The sequence below is a fragment of the Podarcis liolepis genome, assembly GCF_965112155.1.
Source record: "Podarcis liolepis genome assembly, chromosome: 7".
NCBI classification, from domain to species: domain Eukaryota; kingdom Metazoa; phylum Chordata; class Lepidosauria; order Squamata; family Lacertidae; genus Podarcis; species Podarcis liolepis.
The window spans coordinates 75,808,924-75,824,917 of NC_139561.1; the positions used below are offsets into that span (position 1 = coordinate 75,808,924).

Here is a 15,994-nt window from a genome sequence, read left to right on the forward strand (position 1 = left end):
GACAGTTACGTCCAGTCAAAGGCGACAATGGGGTTGCGGCACTCATCTCACTTTGAGGCTGAGGGAGCCAGTGTTTGTCCACAGACAGCTTTCATGTGGCTAGCATGACTAAACAGCTTTTGGCGCAACGGAACACCATGATCGAAACCAGAGCGCACGGAAATGTCGTTTACCTTCCCGCCGCAGCTGTACCTATTTATCTACTCGCACTCGCATGCTTTCAAACTGCTAGGTTGGCAGGAGCTGGGACAGAGCAATGGACAGAGCAACCTTCCCATTGGCAAGCCCAAGAGGCTCAGTGGTTTAGACCGCAGCGCCACCTGCATCCCTAACTCTACAGTTCTATGATTCTATGAAATAATAATAATCAATTTCAGTCATGCAACTCATAAGGGGTCTCATAGTTTTTAAGCAATGTGGACGAAAGCAAGTTCTGGGGTTCCTCCAGGATTAGGAGCCTGAAGCTTAAGTTTCATTATAGAATTATAGAATTGGAAGGGACCCTGTGGATCATTTAATCCAATGCACTGCAATGAAGGAATATGCAGCTGTCCCACACAGGGAGCGAACCGGCAACCTTAGCATTATCAGCCCCACACTCTAACCAACTGAGCTATCAGGGCTGAGCTAGTTTCACAGTAGATCCGCCCCTGAGTATTGTACTGCCCTGAGCCTTCCCCTACATTGTCAGCAGCTGGGCTCCCTCCTCCCTTCGACTTGCTGTACATGTTGAACTGCTCCTCTTTCTTCTTGGACCTGGAGGGCTTCTCTACTTTGAGGGATGTCTTCTGCTCTCCATTTTCATCCGTGACATACAGCGTAGGGTCCTCCTGCTCCTCGTCTTCCTCTTTCTTCTGCCCCTTTTTTCTAGTGGCAGAAAGGGAGGAGGGAAAAGAAAAAAACGTGATGTTATAAGTGGGATGTAGGGATAAGGTTGTCAACCAATAGCGGTGGGAGAATCTAGCACCGTTCATGGAAGATTGATGCAGGTGAAGCTTCCCCAGCTGTGGGGATCAACTGCTCATGTCTGCAGATCAGGCTTCTCTGAAAGGCGCAGGAGTGTCAGCCCATAAAAAAAGTTGGCAACCCTCCACAGTATGAGAGACAGTGGAGAGGGTGGGGGAAGAGGGTACATAAGCCGGTTTTTGCTAAATAATGAAAGCTAGCATCTACTTGCTAACAGTGCTGTGGATGAAGCCAGCTGCTCACCTGCTTTTCGTCACCTTGTACATCACCGTTCCCAGCAGGGAGAAGAAGAGGAGGCCCCCAACGGCACCCCCAGAGGCCATGAGCAGGAGGGTGGTGTCCCCTGCAAAAAGAGACAGTGAAACCTGGTGGCTGTCCTTTGCAAAGAGGCCGTCCGCATGCAGATGAGATTTAAGGTCCCTTTTAGCAGTCAGCTGACTGCCAGAAATCCAGGTGGTACCTTCTCCATGACAGCTTCACCTGTTGGATGCTAAGCCTGCCAGAAAGGTCAGCATCAGCCCCTAGTATCCTTGGCCATCAGCCAAGCCCCCCAAGTCACTGGTGGTGCCTGCCTTTGGTCCTCAATCCCTTTTTGGTCCAGAATTCCAAAACGTGTCCCATGGCTTGATTTAGCCATCCTTCTAATTTCCCACAATTCCTCTGGCTTACTGCCACTCTGAGGCATCGTGGGGAATAAAACAAATGTCTAGACCAGGGGCAGTCAACCTTTCTTTATCTACCACGCACTAATGCATCTTTCTTAATGGTCAAATTTCCTTACCGCTCACCAGTGGTCGATGGAAGGAGGATTCAGCTTGTGCCATAGAACCCCCTACCTCCCACCTAGAATCCTGAAACGCCCACTGGTGGACGGTAGGGACCAGGTTGACAACCTCTGGTCTAGACCTAGAGCACAGAGCACCGCCATTTCAGAAGTGCAGGGGTTGGGTGAGGGTGGGGAAAGGTCTGGATCTCGACCGTAGCATGGAGAAAGGGTTTTATAACCCTCCTCTGATATGGATTGTTCCCCACACCCCCAGCTCCTGTGTCTCCCGTTTAGTAAATCAAACAGCTAGGAAGCAAAAGCCCAAACCCATCACATGTAGTTTAGCCCTTACATGTGGTGAATCTACTTAATTCGCACATCTTGGAACCCTGTACTGTAACCCTTTCAAAATTTGCACTCTTCTGACTTTTGCAATGTAGTAGTCCAAACAATTAGTGTGAGTAAAACTGCATATACTAGTTAAGAGGGGGAAATGCATTGTATGAGGGGAATTTGCTTTCAAAAATGTGCACATTGGGAGAGATTCATACTAATTCACACTGACGTATCCTCATACCAACTTTTTTTATATAATTGTGAACTGATGTGGAGAACTGAATATTGGAAAAATAAGAAATTGAGAGAGACCCAAAGTGACAGATTTGTCCCCGTGTCTCATGGAGATAATTTGTGTTGCAAGCAGAATATGCTCAGCCGGCATCTCCATATAGTGCTGAGAGCTGCTGCCAGCCAGAGCTGACAATATTGAGCCAGATGGACCAATGGTCTCACTTGGTTTAAGGCAGCTTCCTATGTTCCCAGATACCTCTTATTAGCGCTTAGACCTTACTTACCTGCCTGGATGGTGGGCAGTGTGATTTGGCTTGGCCCGTGTTGGTTGGTAGCTGTGCAAGACACGTTGGTGAGGCTGGAGGTGGGGCCTGTCAATATCCCAATGATGGCCTGTCCCCAGGAGACTGAGGCTGCCTGCAGCTCAGAGCTGTTGAACTCCCCAGGAACGGTACGGTTTGGTAGGCGCCACTCGATTTCGGGTAAGGGGTTTCCCTCGGCTATGCAGTAACATGTTACTATCTCTCCAGTCCGTGACAGGGTGCAGTTCCCTTGAGGCAGGATCACTGGCTTATCTGCAAGGATGGCAGAGGGATATTTTAAAAACCAGAACAACCACACGTCACAGTGTGTGTTCCCATGGTTCAAGCTGCTACACTTCCAAAAGCTTAAAAGGTTTTAAAATGTGCACATAATGCAGCCTTGCAAATAAGTACTAGCCTGCAAGAGTTTTTTTTACCAGTTTACTGAGGCTAGTAGAGCAGGGAAGAAGACAGAGACGTAAAGGGCTGAAAAAGTGGGTGGGGAAATAGTTTCCCCCATTCCCCTGTCCCATCATTTAAATCTCTACACAATATACCACACACCACACATTTAACACACACAACTTTCCCCCAAAGAATCTTGGGAACTGCAGTTAGGGGTGCTGGGAACTGTAGCCCTGTGAGGGGTAAACTATAGTTCTCAGGATCATTGGGGGAAGTCACATGCTTTAAACTGGATGCCCCCCCCCAACGTTGGGCACATCTCGGTGCCTCTGCTTAACATGCATTATTGGGTTGTGCCTGGTGGGCAGAAATTCATTCGGCAAAGCTTTCCCAGGCATGGAGATGCCATAACAGCAGCAACAACAAAAATCACCCGTTGCGTTTTTACAAAGGCATAGGAGCTCCAGGCGAAGAAAAAGGTGGCAACGTGACATCGTAAACATGAACTTGGTGTGACTTTGCCACTAAGCCCCAAGTTGGCCACAGATAAATACAGTGATAGTGAAACAAGAAATCAAAACCTCTCCTTACACTCCACATTGAGATAGGTGGGCGGCGAGTCTTCCCCCATCCCGACATCATTCTCTGCAACACAGTGGTATGGCCCCGAGTCCCTCCGTACATCTGCCAGGGTCACCTCTGGCCCAACACCTGCTGCCCGCAGTGGTGCTTTGCGAGGCCCGAAGAACCACCGGTAACTGACAGCCGGGGGGTTGCTCTGGCTGCTGCATCGGAGGGTGACGCTGTCTCCTTCTTTCAGGTTGGGGTTCCCCACTACGGAGACGACAGCATTTTTGGGAGAATCTGGAAGAGTCCGTCAGAGTGGGGCAGAGGTCAATGGAAACCCATTTTTGCTGCTAAGGATGCACACTTCATCCTACGCCTCAGCTATTGATCCCAACTCCTCCATCTGCACCTGCTGAATTTCTACCTGTTTTCTAGGAATTAAAGGTGCAGGGTCACACAAAAAGGGGGATAACACCATATGGTTGCAAAGGGTGACGGGGGCCACACCATGTATTGAAAGCACACAACTTTCCCCAAAGAATCATGGGCTGCTAGGAATTGTAGCACTGTGATGCTATAGTTCTCAGGATTGTTTGGGGGGGGGAGCCATGGACTTTAAACGCACGGTGGGGGTGTGCTAAATTGTGCTATAAACATCTTGTTTCTATGCTTCAAGTGGATTTAGAAAATTATTGTTCAAACCCCCTCCACCCTTTCCCAGACTTTCCTAAACAGCAGGAATCTTTTCACCTTAGATTAAAAAACATGCCCACGTTCATTTATAAAGCTAGCAAGTAACTAGTCCTCATGGTAGCTAGAAGAAACTGTCTTAACAATTTAAAATGAGAGCCGACTTTCAAGGGCAGAGCATCCATTGCTTTGTACTGAAGGGGGCCTTCTGACCAAGTCTCCACCCACAGTACTGTGTCCAGACACTCACATTTAACCTGCAGGTAGATTCCATTGCTAGACTGTTGCTGGTTTGGGAAGGTGGCTGTGCACTGCAGGTATTTGCCATGATCCTTGTGAGAAGGAATGTAGCTGAGCCCCGATTCCGTCCGCCAGGAACCCCCAGCAAGACGTTCCTGGACTGTGGCAGCCTTGCCTCCCACAAGGTTCCAGGTCAGAGTAGGTGGAGCCAAGGGGCAGGTGTGCAGGGTTGAACAGGTGATCAGGGTGCGGTCGCCTTCGGTCAGTAAGCCTGGGTCACTCATCTCCAGTTGCGACGGAGTGTCTGCAAGCAAAAAGGCTACAAATCAGCCCGAGGACCACATTCCATTGTGAGAAATCTTTCAGGGGGCACGTGCCAGCGGTGGGCGGGGCCAGGCCAGAGGCAAAAGTGGGCGGAGCATTCCTCTCCCACACTCTTCTCAAACTTCCGTCCAGGCATGCAAGAGGCATGATCAGAGTTCAAGGACGTATTCCAGCCAGGCAAAATCTCTCAAGGAAGGTGGGAAGAAAGGGCAGCAAGGGGTGTGGCCTGACGATGGGGTGTGGTCTGGGAAGAGTCCTGAGGGCCAGAAAGAGATGGCAAATTTGGGGACTGGCCATGAGATTCCTCCATGAGCAAGTGAGAGACCGGGATGCAGCAGGGATGGGAAGGGGGTCTTCTGGGAGGAGCGATAGTCACGTGACGCAGGGAGGGGGGAGGCTGAGCTCCCACCTAATCCTCCCCACAGAAAGAGGGTGTCGAGCCCCATGGGTCATGTGACATGGGCAAGGAGAGGTTGGGGGGTCCTGCCAGGTGGGGGTGGAGATTGGGTCAGGTGGCCTGAGTTGGGGCAGCTTGTAAGGTGAGGCCCCTATTTCAGGGTGGGGGGGTGACTGGGGGGAGCTTGCCTCTTAGCAAAGTGGGTGGGGGGCGTTGGAGGGCAGCCCATGTGGGGAGAGGCAGGAGCCTTTGGGGGGGGGTTGAGCTTGAAAGGCAGTTCTGAGGGTGAGGTGGGGAGGAAGAGGCTCAGAGTAGAGCGAGAGGTTCTTGTTTTCGTTTTTACTATGCATTTTGTGTTTTTATGTTGTGAACCTTCCTGAGACCTGCGGGTATAGGGCGGTATGCAAGTTTAAATCATCATCCTCAGCAAATCATCATCACAACTCCCCGGCCTGGATGCATGGGTCCACCTCACCTGCTACGTCCACCCGGACCGTGACGTCGTAGAAGCGGTGTTTAACCGAATCAGGGTTGATCCAGACATAGTAGCTCATGGCATCCTCGCTGCGAACGGGGTTGATGCTAAGGGTGCAGTTGCCCATCTCGAGGTCTCCCAGGACCTCCGTCCGCCCTTGGTACTCCGACAGGACGCTGCCCTGGCTTTTGCTGTTGTAGATTTCAGGGTACCCTCTTGACCGGTACTGGTACCAAGCCACGCTGAACTTGCCACCCCAGGAATCGCGGGAACCAGGGAAGGTGAACGAGCAGGGAATGACCACGCAGGAGCCCTTCAGGGCTTGGATGGAGCTAGGCAGCATGGACGTCCAGGCATCAGACACAGGGCTGTAAAACAGAACTGGAGGAAAAGGTGCGGGGAGCAGGGAGAGAGTCTTTCAGCAGGTCTTTAAGTGGTTGTGGAATACTCAAGAGTACACACCACCAGTACCACTTTTCTTAGAAGGAAAGCATTGCTAAAGACCCAATTCCATACTGTACGACATGGACTTCCCGAGAAGACCTGCCAGCAACAAGGAACCTACCTAGGAGACATGCCAATGGGAGACCATCGCCGGAGAGTCTCATGTTGTGAAGCACCTCTGGGTTCGCAGCCCTGAGAGAGGCTCAGGGCTGGGGGAATGGGAAATCTGTCTCTTCTCCGTCATGCACAGCGAAGCCCGCGGGTGAGTTGGAAGAAGGAAAAGCTGGAGGAAATTAAAGAGAAGTCAAGAAAATCAGGTGTGCGCCAACTTTGATTCTCCATGGGAGCCTGCGTGGTGTAGTGGTTAGAGTGTTGAATTAGAACCTAGGAGACATGGGGATGGAAGCCCCTTCAGAGCTCTCTGTCCCTCTTTGGTCTGTCTTAAGCTGGGCTAGTAACTTCTTCCTGGGCTAGTAAGCTTATTTGCAAGGCATGACTAAGGAACAGATTTGTTAAATGTTCTGGATTTTCTGAATTGCTGCCAGGATGTTCAGACTGAGAGCTGTGCGTGTAAAGAAGCGTAAAGCGGCATCTTGTCTTTAACGGGCGTCCAGGATTTCACAAACCTTGAAATACACAGTTTGGACTCATACTTTGGCCTCTTTCTTTGGCCAAATTTACATGGCCTTTCCCCATTTTTTCTCCTGACATGATGTGTCGTCCTGCACCGAACACAAGTCTCAGCTGTCTTACAATGCAATCCAAGCCATGTCTGCTCAGAAGTAGGGCTGAAGGAGAAATTCAACCCAGTTTGCCTTCACAGGGGAACCTACATAATGCACAGTTCCCAAAACAATATGCAAACTGAAGCAGCCGTCCTTCAAAATCTGCCCTTTGAATTTTGCAATGCAGTTCCCCATCAAAGTATTGCATACAAAGATGCATATACTGGGGTAAAGGGTGCATAAAGATACAAACAGGAGCAAAAAGAGCATACGAAATTACAGAAAACTGCTTTGCAGAAATATGCATAATAATTGCACACAAAAAAGGTCAATATTAGGAAAAATCCGCACTAAAATGAGGGTGAATCCCCATGATAATTTTTAAAAATGAAATTTCCCGACTAATGAGGAAATGTGGGAAACTGGATTTAAAAGTGGGCAAATTAGAAACTGAGAAAAACTAAAATGGACAGACTTGCCCACCCCTACTCATAAGTAAGTCCTATTAACTTCAATGGGGCTTACTCCCAGCCTTAGCTGGATATCCCAGCGGTGGAAAAGGCGCAGAGAAGGGCAGTCAAAATGATCAGTTCTTCTATGACTAAAAGATTACAATTGCTGGGGATTTTTAATTTAGAGGGGAAAGTGAGGAATGGGGGAGCTTGACAGAAGTGTATCAAACTAGGCTTGATGTAGAGAAAGCAGACGGAACAAAGATTTGATCATAATGCTAGAAGCTGCAGGCATCCAATTAAGCAGAATGGTAGGAGATTCAGGGCAAGAGAACTGCAACAGAGCATCTCTGTCTTGCAAGGACTCGGACTGTTTTCATGCAAAAACAGAAGCTCTAGCACTGCCCTATGACCCTCACAAAGTAAGATTTAACCGCCAGTCGAATCAACTTTTGTATGTGGATTGGTGATGGTGGGGCAGCATCTAATCCTTTGCCTCAGGCAGCATAATATTTTGGGCTGCCCCTAGCCATGAGGGGTGAAGCTCCGTGTTGCTGGATTCCTGCCCATCTCTGTTGAAAGCTCATCCAAAAACCCCAGTTAAAAGGGTCCCCTTTAACTTCCTTGCTGCAACGTGAAGATGTCGAAACACCAGGCTCCTGGCAAAAGTCTCCAAGGCCTGGAGAAACTGGGATAAAGAGCCTTGCAAGAGACTAAAATAGCGCAAGAAAACACACCCTGCTGGGCTCCCTCCCTCGCCAGGAATTGCAAATTAATGGAAGGGGAAAACAGACTATGGCAAATGTGATGTGCAATGGGGCACTTCGACTCCCATCATTGCAGAATGCACAAAAAAGGATACATTTCCTACAAAAGAGACACAAAACGTTTGATTCCTGAATATGCTAAAGCTATCCCATATTAGAAGCGGTGGGAAAGCCAGCAGTATTTTTATTTTATCACAGGTTTTTATGGGCATTTCTTTACTACATATTGTTTCCTCCTTCTTTGTATTCTTGCCCTCGCTTCCCTGTCCCCCACTCCCAATATTTGTACATTTCACCTTTTTTCTTTTTCATTTTAGCAGGGGGGATACAGCTTATACCAAGTAAGCACATCTTGGGTGGGTGAGTATAGAAGTTTTTGTTCTGCGGTGCTTCCTCAATGTTACTACTGTCTGGAGCAGCACTCACTATAGCAGAACAACACCCCGCCCCCCTGCACACACAAACCAGAATATTCCTAGGGCAAAAACTTGCAGTATTTCAGCAGGATGTTATGGAGAATTGGAATCAAAGCAGTATGCTGACCACAAAAAAACTTTTGCAGGCACAAACAGTTATTGAATGCAGGATTTTTACACCCTGATGCCATCAATACATGTGGGCTCTGGGCACATTAATACCTTAAAATTCAGTTAGCACCACATTCAGACCCTCCAAGTGTCCCTATTTTCTAGGGGCGTCCCTGATTTAGAGAAGCCATCCCAGTTTCTGATTTGATCCCAGAATGTCCCACTTTTCCTTAGGGTGTCCCTATTTTCATTGGAGAAATGGTGGAGGGTATGAAGTTATGTAGTTAGCTAGTGATGTCTGGAAGTGAGAGCTGGACCATAAAGAAGGCTGATCGCCGAAGAATTGATGCTTTTGAATTATGGTGCTGGAGGAGACTCTTGAGAGTCCCATGGACTGCAAGAAGATCAAACCTCTCCATTCTTAAGGAAATCAGCCCTGAGTGCTCACTGGAAGGACAGATCCTGAAACTGAGGCTCCAAGACTTTGGCCACCTCATGAGAAGAGAAGACTCCCTGGAAAAGACCCTGATGTTGGGAAAGATGGAGGGCACAAGGAGAAGGGGACGACAGAGGGCGAGATGGTTGGATAGTGTTTTCGAAGCTACCAGAATGAGTTTGACCAAACTGCAGGAGGCAGTGGAAGACAGGAGTGCCTGGCATGCTCTGGTCCATGGGGTCACAAAGAGTCAGACACGACTAAATGACTAAACAACAACAGCAACAACATGGAGTTATCTGACCCCTGAGCAGTCTGAAAGCAATCCTGTATTAGGGAAGTTTTTTTAAAAAAATGGTTAATGTTTTATTATGTTTTTATATATGTTGGAAGCTGCCCAGAGCGACTGGGGCAACCCAGTAAGATGTGTGGGGTATAAATAGTACAATTATCATTATGAAATGGGACGTCCCTATTTTCATCGGAGAAATGTTGGAGGGTATGCACATTCACGACACAATGATACCACTTTAAACAGTCAAGGCTTCTCCCCCAAAGAATTCTGGGACCTGTAGTTTGTTAAGGGTGCTGAGAGTTGTTACCAGTCCCCTATTCCTCTCACGGAGCTACAATTCACAGAGCAGTTTAACAACCGATCCCTCTTTTTTCAGCGTACTCTGGAAGCTGTACATCTGGAAAGAGAATGGGATGTGTGTATCTGTTAACATTTCTCAGCCCCTTTCACAAACTACAGCTCCCAGAATTCTTTGGGGGAATGCCATGACTGTTCAAAGTGGTCTCATATTGCTTTAGAGCAGGCATACCCAACCTGAGGACCTCCAGATGTTTTGGCCTACAACTCCCATGATCCCTAGCTAACAGGACCAGTGGTCAGGGATGATGGGAATTGTAGTCCAAAACATCTGGAGGGCCGAAGGTTGGGGATGCCTGCTTTAGAGGCATGGTGTGAATCAGAGTCACATTTACCAACTTTGGCACAATGTTTTCCCATAATATTTTGTTCTATAGCAGGAGTCAGCAAACCTTTTCAGCAGGGGGCTAGTCCACCGTCCCTCAGACCTTGTGTGGGGCCAGACTATTTTTTTTGGGGGGGGGGGGAATGAATGAATTCCTATGCCCTGCAAATAACCCAGAGATGCATTTTAAATAAAAGCACACATTCTACTCATGTAAAAAAGACGCTGATTCCCGGACCATCCGCGGGCCGGATTTAGAAGGCAACTGGGCCGGATCCAGCCCCCGGGCCTTAGTTTGCCTACCCATGTTCTATAGGGAAGGAAAACATTCTTTTTATAGATTCGGATTGGAACTGGCTTTGGACGAAATGCATCGAAATGTAGTATTTCAGACAGGATAGATGCTGGCTGTGTGTGCACCACTTCCTAAGCGAGTGGTGGGAGCACACTGGGTGCGGCGAGAGCCACCTCAAACCCCAAGCCGCCTCTGGATAGAACAGGTTTGCTCTGGAGTTCATCCACAGGCTCACGGGGATGCAGCAGGCACACACAGAGAGAGACACACAAAGGCGCGTGAGCCAGCGAGCGCTCGGCCCCCGAAGGTGCTGGCAGGCTGCCAAGTCCCAGCTCCCAGCCTCTGTGGCGAGCACCAGAACCTCAAACGCCAGGCAGTCACCTCTAGCACGGCTCAGTTAATTGTTGCCTGCAGCTGAGAGCCCCCCAATCCTTTGGGATTTGAGATAGCCCACTCCCCTCCAGAGAAAAAAACACACACAAACCACCAGCAGCCCCCTCTTCACTGCCTGTATCCTGGCTGCCAAATGACAGACATCTGCACCCTCCCCTCGCTCAGGCCTGCAGCCCACCACAGACGCAGGGCTCGGTGTCATCGGCAGCATCACCACCAAGAGCGCACAATGTTCTAGCGATGCACGGAGAGGTGGCCTCAGGGCGATCTAGCTGCTGTCCACACCGATTTGAAGCCGCTGCCTCTCACCCCCCCTCCCCTCCCTTGCTTGCACCCCGCCGGCTAAATAGTGCTTAATTTCTAAAGCAAAAGAGGGGGTGGGGAAGAGGCAGTTGCAAAGTTACGCCTTCCCATCTGAAAAAAGGCTGCCCTGATGAGTGGAGGCTGGCTATGACTCATTATGGGCACTGCACATGTTGTGTGTTCTCTCCCTTCCTAAGCAAAGTCCGCCGCTTGTGGCACTCGCATTCTCCGACCCCATCTACATACAGGCCGGGAGCAGCTAGCTGTGGTTTCCCAAAGGACACGCGCTGAGTGGGGGTGAGGTTGCCAACTGACCGGCCTGGCCTATTGTTGCTGTGCTTTTCACGGCAACTTGATGGCCCACAGACTGTCTCGCCAGAGTGGCGTATGCTTTAGTTATCTCCCACTTGGACTACTGCAATATGCTCTACGTGGGGCTACTTTTGAAAGTGAGGTGGAAACTACAATTAATCCAGAATGCGGCAGCTAGACTGGTGACTGGGAGTGGCCATCAAGACCACATAACACCAGTTCTGAAAGACCTACATTGCCTCCTAGAATGCTTCCAAGCACAATTCAAAGTCTTGGTCGTGACCTTTAAAGCCCTAAATGCCCTCGGCCCAGTATACCTAAAGGAGCGTCTCTACCCCCATCATTCAACTGAGGTCCAGCTCCAAGGGCCTTCTGGCAGTTCCCTCCCTGCAAGAAGCGAGGTTACAGGGAACCAGGCAGAGGGCCTTCTCGGTAGCGGCGCCCACCCTGTGGAACACCCTCCCATCAGATATCAAGGAAATAAACAACTCTCTGACTTTTAGAAGACATCTGAAGGCAGCCCTGTTTAGGGAAGTTTTTAATGTTTGATGTTTTATCATGTTTTTAATATTCTGTTGGGAGCCATTCAGAGTGGCTGGGGAAACTCAGCCAGATGGGCAGGGTATAAATAATAAATTATTATTATTATTGTTATTATTATGGGTCAAACTCCCTTGACCCAGGGCAGCTAGTGGCGCAATGGGTTAGTGTGTTTGGCTATTAACCAGAAGGTTAGTCATTTGAGCCCACCCAGGGGTGGCTATGGACAGGATTCTTGGATTCCACGGGGTTAGGCTAGATGACCCCTGAGGTCCTTTCAAACTCAACAATTCCGTGAGTTTATTCCTCTCTTTTTTTAACCATCTCCTGCTACTGTCTGCAGATTATCCTGTTCAAAGGCAAAGGGGAAAGAGCTGGGCAGGGAGGTTGGCATCCCTAACGCTCTATGCATGATCTTGTGTCCAGAATAGGCATACATACCCAAGGACCACATGTTCTGAATTTTAAATTGCTGTCACCCACCATGGTGAAGAGCAGGTAATAAATTCCAATATAATAATAATTAATATGTTGAGCTGTATGTGGGTTGCAAGCTCATCTTATGCAGTGTGTGCTTTCTGGATAAGAAATGGGTGAGGTGCAAAGTAGCCATAGGGGAGGGGATACTCTGTACATTCTCAGGAGCACCCTGTACTTTAGTATCCTCCCTTGTTCCAGGGATGAGTACGATTCAGTTTAAATCTTGCCACTGAGCTCCCTACAAGCAATCCTTTATTCAATCAACAAAACCTAGATGCCGCTTGGTTGTAAACAGAACCTCTCGGAGGTTTAGAAAAACAAACGTGAGCATTGCCGATAAAAGACAAATGCTAAAAACAGATATTTTGAAAATTGGAAACATAATTAAAATCAACAATAAGCTAATACAAAATTAAAATGCATGCCAGCACCCTACACGCCTGGAAACAAAAATGCTTAAAGCAGGTGCCAAAACGAATGCAGGGAAGGCAATGTCAATAGGCAGGGAGTTCCGAAATGTAGGTGCTGCTATGCTAAAAGGTTGATTTTTTTGCGAACACAGAGGAAATACAATGTGGCACCTGTAAGAGGACCAGTCCCACAGACTGAAGCAGCCCTCAGGTAACCTGGTCCCAAGCTGTTAAGGGCTTTATATACCAAGAGTAACACCCTGAACTTGGTTGGGTATCAAATGGGCAGCCAGTGTTCTGCGTGCCCTTTTCTTTATCCATCTCTGCCCACTTCCTGTCTGCTTGTTTCTTACTCCTGTCCTCTGCGGCCCTCGGTGTGTGCTGGCATTCTAGCCCCAGCCATTTCTTTAACCATGTGCATAGGCCCTTTGTGAACAAGAGGCTCATGCAAAGGTTTCTCCCTTGGGATCTAAGCAGCCGGCTCGGTGGCACGTTTTATCCCCAGCATCTCCAGGTAGGGCTGGGGAAAAAGATCCTGCCTGAGTTCCTGCAGAGCTGCTGCTAGTCAAATACTGAGAGATGGACCAAGCTGCCTCCAGAGCAGGGCTGCTGCTTCCTCTGCATCTCCTTGCTTCACCTCAGCCCTCCCTGCTGCCCACTCTTCCCAGCCCCTGAGACTTGACAAGGTTTGGCAGGCTTCCTACCATCAAGCAATATGCAAATTCAAAGAAATATAGGTGGGTGTGCTCCTGCACCCAGTCTTGTATTTAACTACTTGCCTGGTTGCCACAGGTGACCAGGAATTCCATGCAGGCGAGTAAGCAGGCTGGTAGAAGAGGGACCGATTGCTTCAGAGCTGCCACTGAGGGTCAACCTAGTTGGTCATCTGCTTGGAGACCACATCCCAGTTGCGGGCTCACTGACCTGCTGTTTCTCTTCCTCACTGCAAGCTCCTTGTCCACCACCCCTCGTTCTGGCTTAGTCAGTGGTAGATCAGTAAACCAAGGAGGATCAGTAGATGCCTCTGCCTATCTGCTCACTCATTAGCTTTGGTTTTCTGCCTGCGAAGGAGCAGGGTGTGATGATAAGAGCAGGGGAGACCAAGGCTCATAGTGGGAGGGGGCAGGCGAGCTGGTCCCAAGGCGCTAAGGGCTTTATATACTATTTGTAACACCTTGAACAGGGTGTGTGGTGATCTGTCTCTCCTCCACCAGCCCTCTTGTTGGAAGTCGGTTGTTGATGTTGTTATGAACCTGCTCAGTGTGTAGAGCAGGGATGGGCAACCGGTGGCCTTCTAAGACATTCCCATCAGCCACAGCTAGCATGGCTAATGCTCAGGAAGGATGGGAGTTGGAGTCCAGGAAGAGACATTTTGCCTTGCAACTTCATGGTTGGTTCTTCAGTTCAGATTCTCAGGGCAAATGCTTCTGAATTTAAAGACCTTGCGAGCATTTCTCAGGCTGTTCTCCTTTCTGTTTGGATCCTTGGAGGTTATATACCAACAACATCTGGAAGGCCACAGGTTCCTCTTCCCTGGTCTAAAAGCTCCTGCTCAAGTCCTGCTTGTGTAAACAATAACACACAACACGATGGCTAATAATTTGTTGTTGTTTAGTCGTTTAGTCGTGTCCAACTCTTCGTGACCCCATGGACCAGAGCATGCCAAGCACACCTGTCTTCCACTGAATCTTTATAACATAATATTGTTTCAAAGTTCATAAACAGAAGAACTATATATATAAAGGAAACCACAAATAATGAGATTCAAATGAATGTTAGGCGTGGTCAGTCTCTAAGGTGGAGGCAAAAAGCCTTTCCAAAGTCAATGTCCTACAACTGTGTGATGGTAGGTGCTCTGGGCGTAGCAGTACGGTACTCCGAGCACAGCAGCAAACAGAACAGTTTTTCCAGATAATAAACTGTTTCAAAGATTATTTTTCATCAGCAAATAACTGTCCTAAAAAGTACAACAAATAGCCATGGATCCAGCAATCACCGAAAAGTGTAGCAAGCTGCTGCTGAAGAATCATCTTTGAAACAGTTTATTTATTTGTGGTTTCCTCTGGCCTCCGTGAGAACAGGATGCCGGGCTAGATATGCTCGGCCGCGAAAGTTCTAATAGCACAAGGATGGAAGACTGAAGAAACCCCAACTAAAGAATCATGGCAAGGAAAATTGATGGACTATGCAGAACTGGCAAAACTGACATACAAGCTATGGGACAAGGATAACTGTGACTTTAAAGAGAATGGGAACCCTTTACAAAGTATTTGAAGACGCAACAAAGCGAACTGGACTCCTTGGCTGGCTTTGAATAAACATTCACAAACTTTTTATTGATAATAATCAGCTAAATAGTTTGAGGATCTATACAACTGTGTAACATGCAGAAAACAGCATTCTCAGAGAAATCAAAGACTGGAACTGAGGGAAGCTGGGGGGTGGGTGGGTTTTGTGTGGGAGGGTGGGGTGAGGGAGGAAAAATGGGGGGGATAAGGATGGTATATTTCTGGATAATATGTTTTGTTTTAATTTTGAATTTAAAAAGTTGGGGGTTTGTTTTTTTTTAAAAAGATGTTTTTCGTCTTTGGTCCAGCAGGGTTCTCCTTGTCGCAGGAAATTAAAATGTCAGTCACCCAGCTGAAGTGTCCTTCCGGCCTGCCATTCTGACCAACCTCAGGAGGCGGGATGTAGCCACCCTTTTATTTTCCCACAATGCCCTAACTGTAGCACCACTCTGGGGCATTGTGGGAAATTAAATGGGTGACCACCTCCTGCCTCCTTCTGCAGCTTAGGGAGCTGCTACCATAACCTGGTAAACCTGCCCACTGACCGAGGAGTGGGGACATCAGATGGCATTTCACTCAAGTCCCCCCTCCCCAAAAAACCCCACACCCTGGAAGAGGACCTGCCTAGTATTCTGATTAATGTTAAAATTATTTTTCTGGCTTTTCAAGGGTAGGTTGGGGCTGCTGGCTTTCAGGAACCGCAACCCGTATTTGCTAACGTTGAACATGGATTTGGAAATCTGCCTGGACATTTTCAAATGCACATGAAATTTTCGGTTCAGTATCCCATTGCTGACAAACCTACTAATGGTCACCCATATAAATTGCAGCACACAGACTAGCACTGAAAAAAAACAACAACCGATTGAAAGGCAAAAGGCCACACACAGGCACACTTTCAAAAAAACCAAAACAAGTTATCTGTGCAGCTGTAATTACAAGC

At 48.3% G+C, this 15,994-nt stretch overlaps 1 protein-coding gene across 5 annotated transcripts in view; it reads right to left on the reverse strand.

Moving 5' to 3' along the window:
* Positions 1-15,994, reverse strand: part of LOC310712326 (B-cell receptor CD22-like) — a 30,078-nt gene that overhangs the window by 1,907 nt on the left and 12,177 nt on the right. For 3 of the 5 annotated variants that reach the window (XM_083515255.1, XM_083515254.1, XM_083515253.1), the window contains exons 2-8: positions 6,268-6,429; positions 5,703-6,083; positions 4,517-4,810; positions 3,601-3,873; positions 2,587-2,877; positions 1,210-1,309; positions 684-867 (exon numbers count right to left, since the gene is read on the reverse strand). In XM_083515255.1, coding sequence (XP_083371381.1) covers positions 684-867; positions 1,210-1,309; positions 2,587-2,877; positions 3,601-3,873; positions 4,517-4,810; positions 5,703-6,083; positions 6,268-6,310 — 1,566 coding nt within the window. In that variant the 5' untranslated portion in view covers positions 6,311-6,429. The remainder of the gene's footprint in view (positions 1-683; positions 868-1,209; positions 1,310-2,586; positions 2,878-3,600; positions 3,874-4,516; positions 4,811-5,702; positions 6,084-6,267; positions 6,430-15,994) is intronic. The other 2 variants (XM_083515256.1, XM_083515257.1) reach the window with 2 other exon arrangements.